General features: G+C 62.7%; 1 protein-coding gene across 1 annotated transcript; it reads right to left on the bottom strand.

The window, feature by feature from the left end:
- Positions 1 to 668: 668 nt before the first annotated feature.
- PPP6R3 (protein phosphatase 6 regulatory subunit 3) lies at positions 669 to 22,447 on the bottom strand. The gene is given in 25 exon segments (XM_038764090.1): positions 669 to 2,402; positions 2,812 to 2,937; positions 3,151 to 3,168; positions 6,504 to 6,639; positions 6,773 to 6,870; positions 7,342 to 7,495; positions 7,631 to 7,755; positions 7,991 to 8,121; positions 8,918 to 8,972; positions 9,235 to 9,332; positions 10,052 to 10,138; positions 10,810 to 10,895; positions 11,031 to 11,146; positions 11,628 to 11,692; positions 14,112 to 14,273; positions 14,934 to 15,086; positions 15,332 to 15,461; positions 16,280 to 16,393; positions 17,324 to 17,436; positions 19,749 to 19,814; positions 19,973 to 20,110; positions 20,347 to 20,421; positions 20,423 to 20,534; positions 21,228 to 21,465; positions 22,297 to 22,447. Coding segments are annotated over 24 exon segments (2,637 nt in total). The 5' UTR covers positions 21,455 to 21,465; positions 22,297 to 22,447; the 3' UTR covers positions 669 to 2,350.
- Positions 22,448 to 23,300: the final 853 nt, after the last annotated feature.

Genomic DNA, 23,300 nt, shown 5'->3' with positions numbered 1-23,300 from the left:
GTCATTCCATCGTATTTATTGAGCGTTTAGTGTATGCAGAGCATTGTACTAGGCGCTTGTACTAACTCCTCACCAACCAAGGCCCTATTGAGAGCTCACCTCCTCCAGGAGGCCTTCCCAGACTGAGCCTTCCCTTCCTCTCCCCCTCCTCCCCCCCATCCTCCTTACCTCCTCCCCTTCCCCACAGCACCTGTATATATGTTTGTACATATTTATTACTCTATTTCACTTGTACATATCTATTCTATTTTGTTAATATGTTTGGTTTTGTACTCTGTCTCCCCCTTCTAGATGGTGAGCCCACTGCTGGGTAGGGACCATCTCTATATGTTGCCAACTTGCACTTCCCAAGCGCTTAGTACAGTACTCTGCATACAGTAAGCGCTCAATAAATACTATTGATTGATTGACCACCGCCCACTCCCACATCTTGCCCGGCCCCTGCTCTCCAGCGCTTTAGCTGATGTCATTGTATGGCCAATGACAACCACCACCCCCCGCACCCAAGGGCCTGCCCTCTCCCACTTCCCAAACCCGCCTGCAGCCATCGGAGCTGGCCAGCCACCACACCTGCACACACAAACAAGCACCCATACACCCACCCGCAATGTACACCCATTCTTCCTGCCCTGGCCCCAGCAGGGAGGTGCAGACAGTCTGCTAGAAGCTCAGAGCAAGGTGGCTTTATTTCTGTTGGATACAAGTTTGTCTAGGTCTTGGGCTCCACGATTATCCCCAGTGCAGGAAACATACAAGGATGTACAGGGAGACAGTGAAACACGGAGCCTGGGGGTCCGAGTCCGCCGCCCCGGCCCACCCCAGGCCGCAGGGGGGTCTGAGGTCGAGGTGGGGCGCTGCCTGGCCCCCCGAGGGGCACATTAAAAATACTCTTTCGATAGGTAAAAATAGACGCTCTGTTGGAGGGCGGGGGCTGGCCCCTGGGGCAGGCGAGGCCCCGACCTCGGCTCTGCCGGACAGCGGCTGAGCCAGTCCCAGTTTCTCCGGTGGTCGCTGCTGCTGCCTCTCTGGGATGAAGGCGGGGATGGTGGGTGGCAGGAGCGAGCCCTGGTGGGGTCCAGGGAAGGAAGGCGGGATAGGGTGGCGAGGGGCAGGGTCAGGCACAAAGGGAGGGGAGAACCTGCCACCGCCACCGTGATGCCACTCGTTCTTGGCGTCCCCGGGAGATGAGGACCGGTCACTGGGCATCTCAATACTGGCTGCTCGGTGAGGGCCACGGGCACCCGCCTGCCCGAGGGTGGGGCCCGGGCTACTGCTGGCCGGCGGCAAGGGGGCAGGACCGGGCTGCCGCGGGGCCCGGGAAGTTGGGGGCGGGAGAGAGGTTCTCGTTCACGGACTTGGCTTCCGGAACCACTGTGGGCCTAGGCTGGCCTGGAAAAGGTTCCGACTCTGAAGTCCGAGCAAGAAAACCCCCTCCTAGGTTGGGGACTCATGCCAACGCCACAGTCCGCCGGGGGTCTGCCCGTCCCCGCCTCCCTTGGGCCCCACCTCGAGTGGGGGAGGGGGCGACGGCGGGCCCAACGGCCAGGGTGCAGCAGACTGGGGGGCAAGGCGGGCTGGGGGTGGGGTGGGGGGAGGAGAACGACACCCGTCTCGACCAACCACGCTGGCGCAATAAATACTTAAAATCTCTACCGATAGACTTACATTTCTGATCCCATTCAAACAATACAGGAAACGGTGACCAATTAAAAACCGGCTATAAAAAGAACACCAGAATGTCCTGTTCAAAGTCCCCCGCGGCAGCTATGACGGGCCACGGGGCCGCTCGAGGGCTCCTCGGGCCTCACGCTCCGCCCGGGAAGCCTGGAAGAAACGCAAGCTCTGAACTTGGAACGAGGTGAGATGCGGACGAAGACGTCGCCAGCGGACGCGGGGCCCGGTGCCCGATGCCCGGGGGGGGCAACACTGACCGGGCAACTCCTCCTCCTCCTCCTGGCGTCACCAGCTCTCCATTAGCCGCTAGCAGGCCGGGCCGGGGGCGGCGGCAGCGGGCGGCCGGGCTGGCGGCGGCCCCTCTCCCCCCCGCCCTCCCCGTCCCCGCCATAATTTAGAACGATACACTATAAACATACGCCAAAATGCTTGGTATTTGTCAATGTGCAATATTTTCCACATCCGGGCTTCTCTGTACAACGTGTGGAAATCTAGACTAGAAAGGGGAGCTGATGGTCCCGGTCGCTCAGAGAGTCCGTGCAGCAGAGACCGGCCTCCGCCTCCGCCGGCCCCGGCCCCAGCGGGACCGGCTCGCCCCCAACCCGAGACCCCCGGCCGCGCGGGCGGCGGGGCGGGTCCGGCGCCTCCTCTTCAGCCCCGGGCCGAGGGTCGCCCGTCATACGGGCCGGTCGGCGGGCGCGGCTCCCACGAGGGCCTGCGGGTCGACCCTGCCGGCAGACGCAGCGCAGGTCCTCGCGTGCGGCCCGGCCCGGGGGCTGCGCGAGGTCGGGTGGGGGGGAAGGGGCGGCCCCCACCACCCAGGGAGAAAACTGGTGGGGTGGGGTAGAGGTGGGGCACGGGGGCACCGTGGTGACGGGCCAGGGATGGACCACAGATTTCTGCCCCTTCTGAGCCCCTCGGGCTCTTCCTCCCCTGAAGGAACCAGGGGTGGGGCCGAGGCCAGAGGGAGGACCAGGAACCAAGGACACCCTCCCAGTTTTCCCATCTCGATCGGAGCCCTGGAGGGCAGGGGAGTTCAAGACTCGGGTTGGGGTGGGGCGAGAGGGGCGAGGGATCTGTAACGGCCCCTTCTGAGCTGCCTCTGCGCCCAAAGGCCGGAGGGGTGGGGGCCGTTACCTCTGCTCTGGGCCGCTGGCGGCGGGTGGGGGGCTGGCCAGGGTTCCCTCTGTGGCCCCCGGGCTCTCCTCCACGGGGCAGTTGCAGCAGGCAGCATCCTGAGGGCTGGACACCTTCCCGTCCTCACTGAGGGGCCGGGACACACGGGCGTCAGCATGCGCGCGTGTACACGTACACACAGAGGGAGGGCAGGCAGGCAGGCACGCACAGCCACATGCACCCAAGGGACCGGGGCGTGAGACAGACGAGCGCACACAGGGACGGACCTGAGTCCCCAGCGGGGAGGGAGGCCGCCCCCCGGCCGGGCCCCACTGCGGCCGAGCTCCCGGCCGTACCTACCGGAAGGATTCCAGCACTCTGAAGCCGCCCGCGGCAGAGGGACAGAAAAGGAAACGTATGAAAGCTCAGTTCCGCTCAGCGCTCCCGGGCTATAGCCCGGGCCCTCCGGCTTCCCCCCCTAGTCCGGACCTGTGTCTCCGCAGCCCAGTCTGGGGTCGGGCCCCCGGGTCTGGGCCCGGGGGTGGGGTGGGGAAGAGGGCAGGATGGCTCCACCCTCCCATCTCACAGTCCGAGCGGCCTGCCCAGTGTGGAAGCAAGGCGGAGGCAGCAGCAGCAGAAGGTATACAAGAGGGAGGAAGGATAGGGATAGGAGACAAGGAGTAGGAGGAAGAAGGGAAGGGGGCAAAAGCCACACCGTCAGGCCCCGGTGAAGAACCCAGGGGAGCCAGACGCGTGAGCCCGGTCACGGCAGGGCTCCTCTGACCAGCAGGAGCGGCCACCTCAGGCCCGCCCGGGGCACACCACGAGGCGTGTGCCGGACCTGCCCGGAAGCTATTGGACGGTCACTCCATCCCGTGCTGGATCGCTCCGTTTGGGAGGGGTCTCGGGTCGGGTGCCCCCACCAAGCTGGCGGTAGCTCCACACTGGCGGGGCACGCGGCGCTGGCTCCTTTGGCTCTTGTCAAGCACTGAGCACGAGGCGTTCCCACAGCGGGCGCCCGGTCAATACGTGGCACGGGCTCTCCAGGGTCTCGGTACCCGGCAGGAGGGAATGAAGCTTGTGTTGCCCCAGACCCTGAGGGTGCGGGCAGGGAGCCCCAGAACTGCGGGCAATTGGACAGAGCCAAAAGGTTGCCACACTGACCTCACCAGGCTAATCTCTCTAGCCCAACGCAGGGGGCCTGTGGGGGCTCGTGAGGGCCCACCAGTGCTCTACATCCTAGGGGGAGGAAGGGAACAACCCTCTCCCCCCCCGCCCGCCTCCTCCACTTTGGGGGCTCCACCACCGGGAGGAGGCTCCCAGGGGATTCGGGAAGCTGCTCCTTCTCGGTCTCTCTGGCAGGCTCCTCCTCTGCCTCCCACCCCCTAACTAGGGGGGGTGCCTCAGGACTCCATTCTGAGTCCCCTTCTAGTCTCCGTCTACACCTACACCCTGGGAGAACTCATCCACTCTCAGCTTCAACTCCCAGATCTACGTGGAGGATTCCCAAATCTCCCTCTCCAGCCCTGACCTCTCTCCTCTGCGGTCTCACATTTCCTCCTGCTTCAGGACATCTCTACTCGGATGTCCCGCCGACACCTCAATCTTAATAGGTCCAAAACAGAACTCCTCATCTTCACCCTGCCTTTCCCATCACTGCAGACAGCGCTGCATCCCTCTGCCTCACAGGACTGTAACCTTGGTGTTATCCTTGACTCATCACTCGCATTCCACCTGCACGTTCGGTGGGTCGTGACGCCCTAATAATAATAATAATGGTGGTATCCGTTAAGCTCTTGGTGTCGAGCACAGTTCTGAGGGCTGGGAAAGACCCAATCATGTCAGACATCATCCCTGTTCTACTCAGGGCTCACAGTCTAAGTAGGGGGGAGAGCAGATATTAAATCCCCGTTTTACAGAGGAAAATGACATCCAGAGAAGTTAAGTGACTTGCCCAAGGTCCCACAGCAGGCACGTGGCAGAGCCAGGATTAGAACCCAGGTCCTCTGACTCCCAGGCTCTTTCTACTAGGACACGCTGCTCCTCCGTTCTGACCTGACAGTTCGATCTTCATGACATCTTGAGATCCGCCCTGTCCTCTCCATCCAGACTATTACCAGGCCTTGACTATTTATACTGATGCCTGTTTACTTGTTTCAATGTCTGTCCTCCCCCTTCTAGACTGTAAGCCTGGTGAGGGCAGGGATGCTCTCTCTCTATTGCTGAATTGTACTCTCCAATAGCTTAGTGCAGTGCTCTGCACCCAGTAAGCGCTCAATAAATACAACAATGAATGAATGAATGACTACTGCATCGGCCTCCCTACTGACCTCGCTGCCTCCTGCCTCTCCCCACTCTAGTCCAGACTTCACTCTGCTGCCTGGATTATTTTTCTAAAGAAATGCTCAGTCCATGTCTCCCCACTCCTCAAGAACATACAGCGGTTGTCCACTCACCTACGCATCAAACAGAAACTCACCATCCATTCGTCGGCTTTAAATCCCTCAATCAGGTCTCCCCCTCTTACTTGACCTCAGAGATGGACTACAACCCACTTCACTCCTATCACACCAACCCACTTCCTCCATCTCCTCTAGCTCCTCACCGATCCTTCGCCTTCATCCTGTCTCGGGTCTGGAACTCCCTCCAGCTCCTTTTCTGACAGTCCACCTCTCCTCCCACCTTCAAAACCCACCTCGAATCACATCTCCTCCAAGTGGTCTTCCCTGACTGAAGCCTCATTTCCCCCCACACCTTCAATTCCATGTCCACTTGGCTCGTGGCTGTGTGCCCTTTTTAGACTGTGAGCCCACTGTTGGGTAGGGACTGTCTCTATATGTTGCCAACTTGTACTTCCCAAGCGCTTAGTACAGTGCTCTGAACACAGAGCGCTCAATAAATATGATTGATGATGATGATGATGCCCTTTAAGCCCCTTGATCCTCACCCCAGCCCCGCAGCACTCATTTGCGTACAGTTTTTACTCTCCCAAGTGCCTAGTACAGTGCTCTGCACGTGACAGGCGTTCAATAAATATGACTGTATACCTGTATTACCTGAATATATGTATATATGTTTGTACGTATTTATTACTCTGTTTTATTTGTAAGTATTTATTCTATCTTGTTAATATGTTTTGTTCTGTTGGCTGTCTCCCCCTTCTAGACTGTGAGCCCACTGTTGGGTAGGGACCGTCTCTATATGTTGCCAACTTGTACTTCCCAAGCGCTTAGGACAGTGCTCTGCACACAGTAAGCGCTCAATAAATACCATTGAATGAGTGAATGAATGATTGATGAATTGGTATACTTATACTCTACGAGTAATTTCCCCTGCCTATAAGGTTTTTTTGACGCAAGTCCCTTCTGGGCAGGGATCAAGTTTACCGACTCTATCGCGTTACACCTTCCTGAGTGTTCAGTACAGTGTTCCGCGCACAGCAAGCACACCATAAAATCCACTGACCGACAAACGAGGTTTGGGGCGGGGGATGAGATGCCAAGGATGGAGTGGCCCGTATAGGGAAAGAGGGAGAGAGCGAGAGAGCGAGAGAGACAAACCTCCAACGGAGGCTAGACAGAATGACTACTGGGAGGCCAGACGGACTGACCGGCCACGCACTAGGGGAGGTGGCCCAGACAGACGGACAGCCCGCCCGCCCGCCCACCCACCCGAGGCCGGCCTGATAGAGCACCCTCGCCAACCGCGCCCACCTCTTGAAGACCGCCGTCTCTGTCTTGGCGTCCACAGTGAGGCTGAGGGTCTCCTTCATGCTGCCGTTCATCACCGTCTCCGTCACCTTCTCGGCCCCGCCCTCGCTGGCCTCCATGGCCACGCTGCTCCCGGGGCCTGTGGGCCCAGACCGCGTCAGCCCCGGGGGCGGGGAGGAGAGGCGCGTCCTCAACCCGCCTCCCAGCAGCTTCCCACCCCATCCACCACCCACCCGTGGCCCATCGCCCGCCCACCCTCCCGGGCCACTCACCATCCGGCAGGGCGGGCTGGGTGGCAGGGCCGGAGCTGGGGGGCTCCGTGCTGGTCTCCATGTCCACCGGCGAGGCACTCCGGGGGGCCTCCTTGGGGCTGCGGCAAGGGACACATGGGGTCGGGGCTACAGGGGACCGCCCCCAGCCCCCTCGGACAGAGCTGCTCTGTCGCTGGACTGCACGACTGAGCCCCCTCAACGTGAGAGCTCTGCCCACAGTAAACGCCTCCTTAGCCCCTCTACCCCGCCCTCCACCTCTCAGCACACAGCAGGGGCTCGGGGCTGGTCGCTGCTCAGGGCAAGGTGAGGCGGGTGGGGAACGGGGATAAGGAGTGGGGACGGGGGGAAAAGGACAACAGAGAAGGGCCATGGCAGGGACAGTGGGGAGGAGGAGGGGAAAGGGGATAAGCACCCTCAGGGTCCTAGGTTTTAGTGAAACACAGACCTCGTGCCCACCCCTTCTCCGCCTCAACGCCCTAGGCTTCGAGCCAAGACAGACGGCCCCTCGCCCCGCAGACGGATGGATGGATGGATGCATCGCCTGGGCCCGGCCCATGCCAGGGACTCACCTCCCAGCGGGCTGAAAGTCCGAGAAAGACGCCCATCCCGTCTCCTTGGCGGGCAGGGGCTCCTCTGTGCTCCACACGCCGGACCCCACGGCATCCAGCCCGGCCCCGTGCCCCGTCTCCATGGGAACATCGAAGGTGGCCGACCAGGCCGGTGCTGAGAAATGGGGGGGGTCCACATCAGCTCCCCCGCGGTCTGGGACGACACAAGTGCTCACACCAGCCCCGGGCCAGGGGGCAGGGGCTCCAAACATTGCCAGCCCTTGGGCGGGGTGAGGCCGGGGGAGCCTACCCTCACTCAGGTCCACCTCCATTTTGTCCTCTGCCCCGGCACTGCCTGACTCAAACAGGTCCTGCTGAGCTCCGTCCTCCTCCTCCTCTGAGTCGGTGCTCTCCTCGCTGTCCGTGCTGCCGGAGCTGGGGAGGGAAGGTGGGAAGGGGACCGTCAGCGGCGGGGCCGAGGTGGGGTGGGGGTGGTCCCCAGTGGGCACGAAAGGGAAGGTGGGCTGCACTCAGGGCAAGGGGAAGCTGGTTGGTGACTCTCCCCCGGCCCAACCCGGGTGGACGGGGAGCTAGCCGATTGACCGGTGTTGGCCAGGGCCCGAGCAGAAACCCCATGGGAGGGGCTGGCCAGAGAGCGGGAAGGAAGCACCTGGAGCGCCGCTGGGCCTCGGGTGCAAAGGCGACGTGCTTCTCCTCCCAGATGTCGTCCTCGTCAGAGCCGCCATCATCGAACTGCTGGATCCTCTCCTTGCAGCAGGCCTCGAATAGCGCCATGTTGCCCTGCCGTAGACAGAGCTCCATGGGTCTCCCGGGGTCCACCAGCCTCCCCTGCCGACTCGGGGACCCCGCGGCTGCATGCGCCCCAGGCCCTCAGGGCAACACTCAGAGTCTGAACCCCACAACCACGGGGGAGTCGCCCTTGGCCGCTCCGGGGAGAGACCCGCAGGGCCTCCGAGGCCAGGTTGGGCCTGCCCCGGCCTGCCATTGTCACGCAGGCCAGGGCACGTGGATGCGTATAAGTGACAGGCGGCAGTACCTACTCCCCTCCTGCCAAACTGGGCAAGGCCCATCCCCGGAGGCAGCCAATCAACAGCAGTCCCAGGAGGGTCCCGGGGCCAAGACCCACAGGGAGCGCTGGGGCGAGCCCACCCTCCTCCCCACAGAGACACGGGGCTTCCCGCCCGGAGCTCCAGAGCCCAGGTCCCTGCCGGGAGCCAACCCGCCCCAACTCTCGGCTCTGCCTGAACGCCCCATCACCTGGAGCCCTGGGCACAATTCCCAACAAGCCTGGTACCCGACATCTACCCGGGGACCCGCGAAGAGGAACCCCAGACATCGAACGTGGCAGAGGGCGGGAAAGACCAGGGCAGGGTCAGGCAGCTAGCCCACAGACTTTCCTCTAGCCCAGGGGCTCACCCTAATTGGATGTGGCATGGTCTGATACTGGGCCTGGACCCCAGATGGGCTGCCAGGGACCAGCCTGCCCTTCCCTGGGGACCGACGGAACCGGGGAAGGGCTCTCTCTGGCTTGCCGGTGTCCCCCCGCCGTCCCTGCTCCCGGCCACTGCCGACTCACCGTCTCATTCGCATTGAGGGTGAAGTTGATGTCTGACACCCGATCGAACGAAACACTGCCAACGAGACGCGACGTTCACACGAGACGGCCGGCCGGAGCCGCCACCGACCTTCCTCCTGGCCCTCAGAGGCGAGGCAGGGGTCTCCTGAGCAAGCCCCCGCTCTGGACCACCCCCACAGAGGGAGAGTGGGTGCCTGGTTCTGTGCTGCATGGGATCATGGGGTCACGGGATGGTGGGGTGGGAGGCCGGCCAGGGTGGGGGCAGGGAGGGGGGAGCAGAGCAAGCGCTGGGCTGGGCCCGGGACCGCCGTACTCACTTGCCGATGTCGTCCTGATCCGCAAACTTCTCGTCATTGAAGCCAAACTGGTCAATAAAGTTGGACGTCATTTGTTGCATCTGATAATCAGAAAAGGCCTGGCAGCCCAGGGCCGCGACAGGGGTATCACGACTCCCATTCCGCCCTGCGGCCCCAAAGACTGGCCGGGGGCCGGGAGGCCCGGAGGCCCGGGGAAGTGGCCAGCCCTCCCTTCCCCGACTACGCGGTTCCTGGGGGCTGAGGCCGAGCCAAACCCTCCACTCAGTGGAGCCAGCTGAACCCCTGGAAACCCCCAAGTGAATCAGAAGAGGAGTTCACCGACAGGGGCTGACGGGCCCCGCCTGGATCCCCTGGCCACGGGATCCCAGTCGGGAGCAGCTTGAGACCACCCCCACGCCCTCAGAGTGCTCCGTCGGCTCCCCCGGCCATGGTGATCTCCATCTCCTGGCTCTCCCCCGGCCTACGGCCCCACCCCTTCCAACCTCGCCCGCTTACGGACTCTTGCTCGCCTCCGAATGTTCACTCACATCAGGCCCCCACCCCTCCAGGAAGCCCTCCTGGCCTGATGCCCAACCCCGAGGACTGGACAGCATCTGGCCTTTTGCTGCTAATATCCTCGCACGTGCCTCTCCCCTTCTCTCCTCCTCCCAAACTCGCAGAGCTTCTGTCTGCCCGTCTTCCCCAGCGGGGCTGCCAGGGTGGGCGGGCAGGTGGGGTCCTCAGCCCTCGCCTCCGTGGACTCGGCCCGAGCGGACCGTCGGCAGAGCACACCGCAGCCAGGAGTGCCCGGTGAGGCCCTGCCCAGCACCGGCCTCACCTGCTGCAGGGACGAGTCCTGGGAGAAGCCGCTCTCTTTGAAGTCGATCTCATCATCGCTGGACGAGTGAATGTGACACGTGGTGACCTGGACACGTGGAGATGGGGGGGAGGGATGGTAGCTCAGAGCCTGTGCAAGTTCAATGCTGCCCCTTCCCCTCAGGGGCCGGCCCGTGGCCCACCATTCAGCCCCAAGAGCTGCCGGGGCCAAGTCACAAAGCCCCATAGACGCCTCCGAGCCCGGACCTCATTCCTCAGTCTCCCCCTCCATGGACAGGGCCCGGGGATGATACCAGTGAGGAGAGGGGCTGGGGCAAAGGAGGGCTAAGAAGAGGAGGAGTGGCAGGAGGCTGGGCATGGGGGAGGATAGGGAAGGGGGAAGAGGAGGTGATGGGGGAGACAGAGAGGAGCAGACAGGGCTAGAGAAGGAAGGAAGGAGAGGAAGAGGTGGGGGGGGGGGGGGGGGGTGTGCAGGGATGAGGAGGAGGAAGGCCAGGCCTGAAGAGAAAGAGGGAGAGGACACTGAGACCAGGGAGCAAGTGGCAGAGTAAGAAGGAGCAGGAATCAGAGGGGAGGAAGAGGCGGAGGCCAGGCTGGACCAGAGGAGGGTGGGAAGGAGAGGAGGCCAAGCCCAGGAGAGGGGGTGGAGGAGGATGAAGAGGACGGGGCAGACGCAAGCCTGCCTGTCCGGTTCCGGTCTGGCTCGGTCTGGGCTAGATGGTTGCTCGGCCTCCCACCCCTCCCGGGGCCATGACGCACCAGATCGACCGTGTTCCTCTTGTTGGTCTCCCCCAGGGAGCTGGAGCAGAAGGTCTCCCACCGTTCCCTGACCTGGTCCGGAAGGTCTGCCCACAGAGAGGGGAAAAACCGTCTTTGCCTGGGAGACCCGGCTCCGCGGGGTGCCCCCACCGCCCGCCCCGGCCCCCGGCTCACCCCTCTCCCCCATACCCGCCCCTGACGGGGCCCCCGCCGCCCCTCACCCTTGAGGAGTCGCTGCAGTGCAGCGCTGTGGGGCCCCTTCTCGCTGCCGTGCACGATGCAGTTTGCAATCCGGGTCAGGTGGCCCATGTAGCCGTGCCGCCGCCCCCCGTCCGCCCTGAAACGCGGCCACGACACCGGGGTCAGGAGACTCCGGGGTCGGGCAACAGCTAGGAGCAGGAAGTCTGCCCTGCCTAGGCCAGAGACCACCAGTTCTCAAAGCTGACCCAGCTGGATCTGGCCCAGGGGGGTACCCTCCCTCCCCAACAAAGGTCCAGCTCCCGCCAGACCAGCACAAAGCTCCCCCCGGGCCTCGGGACGGTTGATCCATCCATCATTTATGCTTTCAATTGGTCCCTGAGAAGCCAGACCAGACCTTTCCTACCCCAGCGGGAAGGCCGGGGGCGCAGGCCAACGGTGGGATGGCCAAGGAGTGGAGGCACCTGGGGGTCTGGGGCCCACAGAGCGGAGCACTGAAGGAAGATGGGGAAGGCGGGTGGATGGCAGCAGCTCCAACAGGAAAGGGACCAAGGGGTTGAGGGGGGTGGGGAGGAGTGGCTGCAAAGGGCAGGTTGGAAAAAAACAACTTGGTTTCTCACTGTTTCTTCTCATTCAGCTCCCAGGCCTCCAGGATCCGCTCCACCAAGTGACATTTCAGGAAAAGCTGCCACAAACGGGGGCTCGGTCAGCGCTCAAAGCCACCACCCCAACGTCCAAGCGAGCCTCCCGCCCACCCACTTGCCGGTCGGAGGGGGAGGGTCGGGGCTCGGCCCCCCAACCCCTACTGGGCACTCTGTGGGGTGCCAGGGCCCGGCAGCGAGGGCAGAGCCCCCCAAGACAGGGGAGACTGCTTGGGGGGCCCTCGGCACCCCAGGGGGTGATGCCGGCCCCAGGTCTGGGCCGGCCCCGTCCCAGGGGGAGTGCTGGGCCGCACTTCAAACCGTGTTATTGACCGAGAGCTATCAGCGCGTGCTGGACTCAGAGAGCTGGACTCAGGGCTTGGGTGGGGGGGGGGATGATACAGTGCAGTTGGGAGACATGATCCCTGCCCTCAAGCAGCTTACAGTCTAGCAGAGGGGAGGCTGCCTTAAAAGAAATGCCGGGCATGATTCGGGTACATACTGGAGGGCTGTGGGGCAGGCACTATCACTTGGTGGGGGCAGATGGGCACAGATGGGTGGGGGAACAGCACAGGGAAGGGAAAGGAGAGGTCAGTCAGACGTCACAGAGCTACGGCACACCCGCCCCCTCGCCCTTCCCCCTGGGTGGGGGAAAAAAAACTAAGGTGGGTCAGTCTCCCTCCTCCTCCTCCCTGCTGTTTCAGCTCCAGCCCCCTGCTGTGTCCCTTCCTCTTCATCCAAACTGCTACCAGGAAGCACTCCTGCTTCCTCGCTGACTTCCCCGTCTCCTCTCTCCCCACTCCAGTCCTTACTTCACTCTGCTGCCCGGATCATTTCTCTACAAAAACTCTCAGACCATGCGGTCCCACTCCTTCAGAACTCCAGTGGCTGCCCATCCACCATCATTATCGTATCACACTGAAACTCCTCACCGTCGGCTTTCGGGCGCTCAATCGGCTCTCCGCCTCCTACCTCTGCTCGTTGATCTCCTACTACAACCCAACCTGCACACTCTGCTCCCCTGTTCGCTGTACCTCGAGCTCACCTTCCTCACTGTAGACCCTTTACCCACGTCCTCCCTCTGGCCTGGAACTGCCACCCCCTTCCCTTCTTATCCAACAGACCATGACTCTCCCCACCTTCCTAGTCTTACTAAGACCATACTTCTGAAAACAGGCCTTCCCTGACTAACCCATCTCTCACCCCATCAGCCCTCTCCACTGTGGCACTTAAGCCCTTGAGTGTGTACTCCCTTCAGTGCTTTGATACTCATCCCGCCCCCATGGCACCTCTATCCATCTCCATATGCTCTGCCATTTCCCCTCTCTGTAGCTGATTTTAATGTCTGTCTTCCCTTCTAGGCTGCAAGCTCCCTGTGGGCTTGCAAAACTCTGTTGCATCGTCCTCTCCCAAGCACTTAGTACAGTGCTTTGCACACAACAGCCCAATAAATACCACTGACTGACTCACTGGAGAGGCGAGAAGTTAAAGGCAGGGAGGCCAGTGAGTACACCGATGCAGCAGTCCAGATAGGATACGATGAGTACTCGGGAAAGCCTGACGGCAGTTGGGATGGAGAGAAAGTGAGAAATTCTAGAGACGCCGTGAAGGTAGAACTGACGGGATCTCGTAGCAGACTGAATATGTGGGTTGAATAAGAGGCATGAGTCGAGGACAGCGCCGAGGTTACGGGCTTGTGACACGGAGAACAGTGGTGTTGTCTTCAGTAATGGGAATGTCTGGGGGAGGACGGGGTTTTTTCCGTGGGAGGATGAGTTCTGTTTTTTGAGTTTGAGGTGTCAGCAGGACATCAGGTAAAGATGTCCGGAAGGCAGGAGGGACTGTGAGACGGCAGAGAGGGAGAGACGTCAGGGCTGGAGAGGGAGATTTGGGAATCACCCATGTAGAGGTGACAGTTAAAACTGTGGGAACGAATGGGATGGAAAGAAAGGGTGGGCGACAGCCTGCTCTCTAATTGGGGAGGGAGGGGGCAGAGGTCCAGGGAGCGGGGACCACAGCACCGAACGAAGGCCGAGCCACAGAAGGGTGAGCGTCTCCTCTCCAGGGGTCGCCGGGCTGTGGCCCCAGAGAAGCGGGAGGCTCCGTAATCCCAACTTGATAAGGTGCCCGAGAGGCCTTCCATGACTGAGCCCCTTAACTCCTGCACTGCCACTCTTAAGCCCTTGGATTACCACCCCCTTCCCCCCAGCACTTCTGTACAGAACCATCTTTGATCTGAAGGTCTCTCCCTACGTACGCTGCCTGCTCCGTGTGGGCAGGGATCGTGTTGACCAACTCTATCGGAATGTCCTCTCCCAAACGCGGAGCACAAAGCTCTGCGCAGGGTAAGCACTGGATAAATCCCTCTCACTGACTGAAAAGGGAAGGAGCAGAGGCCCTGCTCATCTATCCCTGGCCCCGTAGAGCAGGGGTGGGGGCGGTGGGGGACGGGGCGGCACTCACGTGTTTGAGCAGGAGGTGGTGGTGCCCGGGGGCGTCCTGGGTGGCTGGGGTAGTGGTAGGGGTGCTGGCGCTGCTGTCTTCCGGGCTGGCGAGAATCAGAGCGATACAGATCTCCACCTGCGCGTGCAGGAAGTTGTTCCACGTGTACCTGAAGAACAGGTCCTGAGGACACACCAGCAGCAGACACAGGGCCACGTCACTCACCGCCCCTGGGCCGGCGGACCCCGGCCGCCCGCCAACTGCCCCGCCGAGCCACCCTCCCATCAGCAGCCCCCCAATGACCAACGCGACGACGGCAGGGTGGCCACCGGCTTGGGAGAGCCATTTCCGCCCTCCTCATGGCTACAGAAGGACCGGCTGCCCACACCCTTGACTCTCTCTTCCTGGTCCAACTCACACACCCGACTCTCCCCACGTCACCCAGCCCGGCCCACACGCCCGACTCTCTGCCCATCGCCGGGCCGGGCCCGGCCCACACGCCCGACTCTCTTCTCATCGCCGGGCCGGGCCCATACCCCTGACTTCTGGACTGTGAGCCCTTTGTTGGGTAGGGACCGTCTCTACATGTTGTCAACTTGTACTTCCAAGCGCTTAGTACAGTGCTCTGCACACAGTAAGCGCTCCATAAATACGACTGAATGAATGAATGACTCTCCCATCTCCGTCCCCGGTCCCCCGCCATTTCTCCTTGCTTTCTGCTCCGAACCTGCCAACCCCCGGCTCCAGTGGGACCCCACCCCCACCCTCGCCGCCACCCTCCCAGCTGTGTGCCCCAGCGGCGCCCCACCATCTCCGGGCAGCGGCCGGGGGGCGGGGGCTCACCAGGATGACGCCGATGCTGTTCAGCTCAATGAGCTCCAGGTTGACGCCACCAGAGTTGGTCTGCAGAAGGCTGGAGATGAGCCGGATGACGTTCAGCCGCGTGTTGCCCACAGGGGGGTCCAGCACACCCCACGTCGTCCGCATAGCACCTTTCTGAAGGCCGGGGAAACACACCGTCACCAGGGCCTCTCCGGGCCCTGCCGCCGCCACACAGCCCCGCGGGGAGGCAACGTTGAAGGCAGAGGGAGCCCGGAGCGGCCCCCGGAGGATCGACCCGCAGAGTCCACCGGGGTTGGGGGGGGGGCCTGGAGCCTGGGACCAGGCAGGGTCACCTTCTGCGCCGCCCCGCCCACCAGGAGCCAGCCACAGGGCGGACCTCACCATCCCGCCCTGCCCACCTTGGGGGGCTCAAGCAGGAGCTCGTGGAAAGAGTTCAGCCGGGCGGTGATGGCTTCCAGCACGCTCTTGCTGACGGAGCTGGCGGAGTGGCCCACGCCGGGCGGGCAGGCCTCTATGTGCCCTTCAAACCTGCCGAGGACAGAGCGGGGGGCACCAGGGCAACTTACCGGGGCGGCCCACCGGGCCCACTCCGGAAAAGAGGCTGGGGAGGCTGTCGGGCCATGGGGCTGGAGATCCTGACCCGGACCGTCCCCAGCGGTCTCCTCCTCATCATCATCAATCGTATTTATTGAGCGCTTACTGCGTGCAGAGCACTGTACTAAGCGCTTGGGAAGTACAAGTTGGCAACATACAGAGACAGTCCCTACCCAACAGTGGGCTCCTCCCACACCTGAACGTGCCCTGGAGCGGAGAAACCGTCCCCCGTCCCCAGGTCCCGGCTGCCCTCCTTCCGATCGCTCCGTGGCCACGGCAAGTACCAGCACCCCCGGCCCGGCCCCCTCCTGGTGCCAGCTTTGGGCCTGGGAATAGGCACCCCTTGCCCTGCCCTGAACGGAGTCTCCAAGGGCCCCCGTCACCTGTGGCTGGGGGCCATGAAAAGCGTGCCAGCTGGTGCCCAGGTGTCATATGTGACCATGGCAAGGCAGCCCAGCCAGCTCCCAGGTGACCTACTAGGGCTGGCTGAGGGCAGGGATGCCCGACACTGGCCAGCAGTCCCCACCCAGATCGGCTTAGTGCGGAAACCTGCCTTCCTGCGAGGAGACACCCGGCCCCCTGTGGCACTGAGTCACCCCAAGCAAACCTGTGGCCTGGCGCTGGGGCCACCACAGAACCTGTTCTGGCCTGCCGGGCTAGGAGGCATAGGGATGGTGCCCGAGGCTGCCGGGGCTTTGCCCCCCGACCCCCAACCAGGCCCTGGCTGCGGGTGGAAGGAGGGGGCCACTTACGCGGGCCGCCTGGTCTCCAGCAGAGTCAGCAGGATCTGGATGGCACTGACGATGGCGGACTCGTTCTTCTCTGGATGGAACACGTTGGAAAGGAGTTGCTCGATGATCTCCTGCCTGGGGCACGAGGGGCACGTTGAGGACCCCTTGGCAGCGATGGGGGAGGGGACAGCCTCAAGGGGCGGCACGGGAGGGCACCCGGGGCAAGGCAGAGGGTGCCGTCACCTTAGGAGGGGCTCCGGCCTCAGCTTGAAAGCCGAATCTTCTCGGGTGCCCTGGACCCCGCTCCCCGCACCCTCCTGATCACCGATTCCACCCATCTCCTCTGGCTTCCCCACTGCTTCGTGTCCCCCCGGCTGGCTCCCACCTTCCCTCCCGCCCTGCCCGTTCTTCCGGGCTCCGGTTCTCCAACAGGCCTCCTCCCCTTCTTCCAGCCCCGCTCCCGCTGCCCTCCTCCACCGAAACCGCTCCGGCCCAGGTTAGCTCCAGGATCCCCTCCTGGTCAAACTGCCCAGACTCCACTCTACCCTAATCCCCCTCCACCTCTCCATCAGTGATATTTATCGGGCGCCCGCACTGTACTAAACACTCGAGAGCTTACAGTTCAACAGAATCGGCCGACAAGATCCCCGCTCCCAATGAGCTGAAAGTCTACAGGGGAAGATGGGCACTAAGGTGGATCTGGAACCCGGGAAACGGTTGAGTTTAAGACCGTTGACTTTAGTATTGTGAGGCCGGGGTGGATACCGGAGCGCTTCCAGGGAACGTTACCCAGTCCACGGTCATTCTCCCAGAAGCACTAGCCAGCCTGGCCTGCAAGGACGCCGTCCCGGCCTGGTTCTTCCCCGGACTTCTCGGCCACTCCGGCTCTGGGTCCCCATCGCTCCTCCGTCCACCCCCACCAGCCCGGGAAGCGCATCTGCTCTCAGGGGACTACCACCGGGGGGGGCCGCTGGCCGACACCACAGATTCGAAGCGGAACCCCCTCATCCTGTCCCGTCGGCTGCGGGCGCGTCCCAAGGGGGGACGTCCCCGGTGTGGACACACCTCTCCAGCGTAGCCAGAAGGGGGTCTGGGTCCGTGCTGTTCTGCACCTGTAGCATCTGATCCCGGCTCAGGCGGATAATCTCACAGAGGGACTGAGAGGCGTTTGAGTGCCGCTGGAGGGGAGGGAGCCGGGGGGCAGGGGAAGGGAGAGAGAGATAGAGAGAGGGAGACCGGGCTGAGCCCCCACGCACCCCCCCCCCGCACCTCCTCAACTCCAATCCCCAAGCGAGACCAGACCCAGATAGACAACCCCGCACTCCCAGGGCTAACGCGGGGCTCTGCCAGCTAAGTGGGGTCTCTAAGTGGTCCCCCAACTGACCCACCCAACTGTCTCACGCCCCAATTTGTGACCACCTCCTTCTCCTGTTTCTAAGTCATTCCTGGGTCTGTCTCCCCCGCTGGACTGACGGCAACCCCCGACTCCCCTTCCACGGGGGCAGGGACCGGGCCCAGTTACGTCACTGAACCGTTCTCTCCCCAGTGCTTACCACAGTGCTCTGCAGTCAATTAATCAATCAGTGGTACTTACTGAAGGCTTACTGTGTGTGGAGCACGGACTAAGCGCTGGAGAGAGTACAGTACAAATGAGTTGGTAGACACGTTCCCTGCCCACGAGGAACTGACAGTTTAGATGGGAAGACAGACGTTAAAATAAATTACGGATGCGGACGGGAGTACTGTGGGGCTGAAGGCAGGGTGAATGGCAGGGGCTTAAAGGGGAGAGGTCCAAGTGCATGCATGATCCAGAAGGGAGAGAGAGTAGGATAAAAGAGGGCTTAATTGGGAAGGCTTCTTGGGAGGAGATGGGGTTTTAATGAGGCTTTGAGGGTGGGGAAATTGGTCTACTGTAGCAGGGAGGGAGGGAGTTCCATCCAGTCCAGGGGCAAGACGTGGGCAAGTGGCCGGCACTGAGATGAGATCAAAGTACAATGAGTAAGGCAATGTTAAGACGAGCGAAGTGTGTGGGCAGAATTGTAGTAGGAAACCAGGAAGATAAAGTTGGAAGGGGAGAGGTGTTTGAGTTCTTTACAGCTGATGGTAAGAAGCTTCTGTTGGACGTGGAGATGGATGAGCAACCACAGGAAATCTGTAATTTATTTATTTACATTAATGCCTATCTTCCCCCCCACCCAGACTCTAAGCTCAGTGTGGGCAGCGAATGTATCTGTTGTTGCATTGTACTCTCCCAAGCACTTAGTACAGTGCCCTGTACACAGTAAGCGCCCAATAAACATGACAATGAATGAATAATAATAATAATAACAATGACGATGGCATTTGTTAAGCGCTATGTGCCAAGCACGGTTCTAAGCCCTGGGGTAGATACAATAATAGTAATAATAATAATGGCATTTCTTAAGCGCTTACTATGTGCAAAGCACCGTTATAAGCGCTGGGAAGGGTACAAGGTGATCAGGTCGTCCCACGGGGGGCTCACAGTCTTCATCCCCATTTTACAGATGAGGTTAACGGAGGCACAGAGAAGTTAAATGACTTGCCCCAAATCACACGGCTGACAATTGGCAGAGTCAGGATATGAACCCACGACCACCGACTCCAAAGCCCGGGCTCTTTCCATTGAGCCACAGGTAGTCAGGTTGTCCCACGTGGGGCTCACAGTCTTAATCCCCATTTGACAGATGACGTCACCAAGGCACGGAGAAGTTAAGTGGCTTGCCCAAAGTCACACAGCAGACAAGTGGCGGAGCAGGGACTAGAACCCCCGTCCTCTGATTCCCAAACCCGTGCTCTTTCCACTGAGCCATGCTGCTTCTGAATGAAATGTAGACTGGGGGGATGAAGACCGAACGGCTTTTTAGAAAAACCATCTGGGCGGCGTAGTTAAGTACGGACTGGAGTGGGGAGAGACAAGAGGCAGGGAGGTCAGCAAGGAGACTGATGCGCTTGTCACGGCGGAAGAGATTAAGTGCTTGAACCGGTTTGCATGAAGGGGAAAAGACAGGTTCTAGAGGTGTTGTGAAGACCGAACTGATGGGATTTAGTGACAGAATGAGTCTGTGGGTTGAATGAGAGAAAGGAGTCGAGGATAAGGCCAAGGTTACAGACTGACAGCCCCCACCCCAGGGCGGGGACTGTGTCTACCTAACACTAGGCTCTCCCCAGCGCTCACTACAGTGCTCCACCCACAGTCGGTACTCACTAAATCTCACTTACCCGTCGGTTACTCAGCCCCCTCCGTGGGCATCCTCTAAATGCCAATCAACAGACTGCCCCCTGCCCTCCTCCCCAATACTCCTAAAAGGAGGCGTTCGGGGCCACGGGCAGCCAGCACCGGCGAGCCGGCCACCGAGCGAGGGGTCTCCCGGTCCCCGCGCCACCCGGATCCCGTTCCTCCCTGGCGCTCAGGCGGGCCGGGGGGCACCGGTGGCCCTCGGCCCCCACCCACCCCGCCCCAGGCACTTACGTCCTCCTCCTGCGACGGGTGAACTATTTCCACCAGCCTCTGGATGATCCTCTCCTCATTTAGCCACTGCAAGACAGCACGGCCCTCAGCCCCGTCCGATGCCAGGACGGCCTCCGCCCCCACCCCACCCCGGGTGGCATTGGGACCCGCCCCCCGCCCCCCAGCAGCCCGACGGGGCAGGCCGGGTGGCCCGAGGGGAGTGGCGGGGCCCCGACCGGGCTCACGTTGAGAACGTCCTGGCGGGGCTGGGGGGGTTCGATGCAGGTGAGCAGGCGGAGCAGCAGGTCCATGATGGCTGAGGTCCCGATGTGCTTTATGAGGAGGTCGACGAAATCCTGCTTCTTCTTCAGGAACTCCACGATCTGCGGTAGCGGGACGGAGGCACCGACAGGGACCTCGTGTGAGCCCGCTGGGAGCTGCCTTGGCCCCCGGAGAGCTCTCGCACCAAACCGGCCGGGGGTCGGACCCCCGTCTCCCCGGCGAGTTGCACTGAGCGGCCTCCGGGTCCCTGACCCTTCGTGGGACGGAGCCCCCCAGCACCTCCCGGTGCCCGGGCCCAGACCCGGGAGCTCAGCCCGGCGGGGGGCCGGGGGCTGACCTGCTCGGGCTTGCGGCTGATGAGGACGCTCAGGACCTTGCTGAAGAAGCTGGCGAGCAAAGGGTTCAGGGGGGGGCTCGTTCAGGAGGAAGCTGTACAGCTTCACCAGCAGGGCCTCGTCCTCCCCGAGGCGGTCGTTCACCTGAGACACGTCCGACGTCAGCAGCTCACAGGAGATGTTGGGGTACCTGCGGGGCGGGGAGCGGAGAGTCCGGGCCCGACCCCCCGGGCCTAGAGCTCGGCCCCGGGGATCCCCAAGATCCCGCTCCGCCGGCCTCGGCCAGGGACTCGGCAAGGCACAAGGCGGGGGCCTGTTCTTTCCACTCCGGATGGGCATGGGTGAACGCACAACTCCTCAGTCTTGTCTACCGGTCCCCTGCCGGGGGTCCCTAGGCACCCCGTGACCCCACCCGCAGCCTCTGTGAACCCGACCACTCGCTGAGCCGGGCATCCGTCCGTCCAACCGGCTGGGCCATTATGCGCTCAGCGCCCCTGCCCTGGGCCTCTCGCAGCCCATGAGCAACTCGGGTTGGTCTCCGCAATGAGGTCCGGGGGGGCCGCGGCTCGCTCCCACGGGGCTCGCCCAAGTGCCCGAGAAACTCCACCCCCTGCCCCGCCTCCCCCCGCCACCCACCCGTGTCTGCGCCAGTCCCGGGGCCTCATCCCTCTGGTGGCTACTCCAGGGCCCCAGGCCGGGCAGCCCCCAGTTGTGACAGGGCAGGTGAGCGTCTCTATACCGTGCTCTCTCTGGCTGAGCTGGCCAGAGTAGGGCAAGAAACCCAGGGCTGGAGTGGACCGGGCCAGCACGGGGGACGTCCCACCAGCCTAGTGACGAGCGGCCACGGCCCTCCGTCCACCCACGAGTCGGCCCCGCCCCTCACTTGTATCGGATCTTCTCGTCCAGGCTGAGCGGGGGCTCCTCGACGATGAAGGAGACCAGGTCCTGGAGACATTCGGCCTTCAACAGGAAGTCCAGGAGCTTGCGGTTCTGGGCCTTGCACTCCTGCAGGACGTCTTCCTCGTCCAAGAGGGCCTTCAGGGTCACATCGTCCCGCTCCAGGAGCGTGTCGATGTGCGATGACGAGTGGAGATCAAATTTCCAAAACATGCTGGGCCGGTCTGCACGGGACACACGGCATCAACCCCGCCGCTTCCGCCGCTCTGGACCTCTGCCGGAATCCCCAACTGCCATACCAACCCACCGTGCACGGGGACTGTGGAGTCCCCATGGGGGAGGACAGGAGGGACGGGGACCCTGCCCTCTGAAGTCCGGGAAACTCCTGTCCGATCCAGCTCGCTGGGGGAGGGCTGCGAACTGAGTCACCGAGCCAACTGAGGGCCTGGCCCAGCTCTTGGGGACACCAAGGAAGATCCACGACTAAGCACGCCTGTGTGTGTGCGCGTGTGTATGGTGTGTGTGTGTTGGGGGGGAGAGAGGGAGATGGTAGTACATGCGTCCGCGTGCATGCCAACCCTGAGCCACAGACAACATGCACACACCTTGGAAAGTCGTGGGGGGAGAGTCCGGCCGGGAAAGACGGCGGCAGAGCTTGGGGAGCGGTTCCCCCGAGCGTTTGCCGGTGACCCTCCCACATCTACGGTGGGCACCTGTCCTCCCTAGCCCACCTAGAGCCCCTCCTGTAAGCCAACCGGGCCCCACCCTCACCGGGCAGCTTCCAAGTTGCTCATCCCCTCTGGCCCCTGATCTGGTCCCAAGGAGGAGAAATGGGAGGCGGGGGCGGCCGCTCACCCTGACCCAATTGCCGCCAGGCAAAACCCGGGGAAGCCCAGCACTGCCAAAGAGGGCAGCTCCGGCGGCCCGAGCCCCTCCTGCCAGGGACCGGGGGCACTGACAGGTTGAACGACGCCAGCGTCACAAGGAGGGGAGAGGAGGGAAGGGACGGCCATGGGCGGCAGGTCCGTCCCGGCACCGACGCCAGCGACTCTTACCCTCCTCCCGAAGCTGAAAACTATGAGGAAACAGCCGGCCGGCCGCGGGGCTCCGTGCCCATTCCAGGGTCCGGCGGCGGGGGCAGGAGCGACAGCGGTTCTTGGTTCACTGCATGGGCAGAGGCAGGCGGCACCCCGGGATGGACAAGACCTCCTGTGAGCAGAGAAACACGCGGTGGGAATGCCAGCTTTGCTCCAGCTGTCCGAGCGAACCCGGTCTGGACCTGGCCCCGGCCCAGCCGGCCCTGCCCAACGCTGACTGCCCCGGTCAAGTGCTCTTTGGGGTGTGGTGGGTCCCCGCCCCGGGGCAGGGCGTGGGCTACAGGGTGGCGGGGTGGGGAGAAGAGGCGAGGGCGGGCGGGAGGGAAGGGCAGTGCCACAGGGTCCGGCTCTCCCCAGCCACCACCGGTCAAGGTGCTTCCGTGGCTCCAGGCACCCGTGACGGTTGTCCCGAACAGCCCCCGCTCGGCCCACCCCCCCCGTCACTGCCGCCTCACGTGCCTTGACAAGCGGGGCACCCTCCTCTCCCGTATCCGCCCTCGGGGGCAGCCTGCCAGGCAGAAATACCTCCAGAGGTCAAGGGTCAGGCTGAGTGTCAGCACTCCTCCTGCTAACCTGACACGCCCCACACCTCCCTTCGGCCCCCGCCCCCAGCAACCTCCCAGCAACAGCGATGGAGGGGGGGCAGTGTGGCCCAGTCATTGGGGCTCCGCCCCGCTCCGCCCAGGAAGCTGGGGCCCTTTCAACCGGCTTGGCAGGAAGCCGCCAGGTCTGCCAGGGCCCCCTGCCCGCTCGCCCCCAGACCCAGCCCCCTCCGGCCCAGTCGGTAATAAGGTGCCCCAAGTCTCCCCACCCCTGTCAGCGGAGGCAACGGAAGCCAAAGTCCCTGCAGGCTGGGTGGGCGGAGGCGCATGGGCACCTGGCTGGGCCAGAGCCCGGCAGGGCAGCCAGACTGGCCCGGGGCCCATGGGATTCCCGGCTCAGCCCACCGGGCAAGCAGGGGA

Source organism: Tachyglossus aculeatus, chromosome 22 (assembly GCF_015852505.1).
Source record: "Tachyglossus aculeatus isolate mTacAcu1 chromosome 22, mTacAcu1.pri, whole genome shotgun sequence".
Classification (NCBI taxonomy): domain Eukaryota; kingdom Metazoa; phylum Chordata; class Mammalia; order Monotremata; family Tachyglossidae; genus Tachyglossus; species Tachyglossus aculeatus.
Note: the sequence above shows the minus strand (reverse complement) of the source record. Positions and strands in the feature narration are given on the sequence as shown.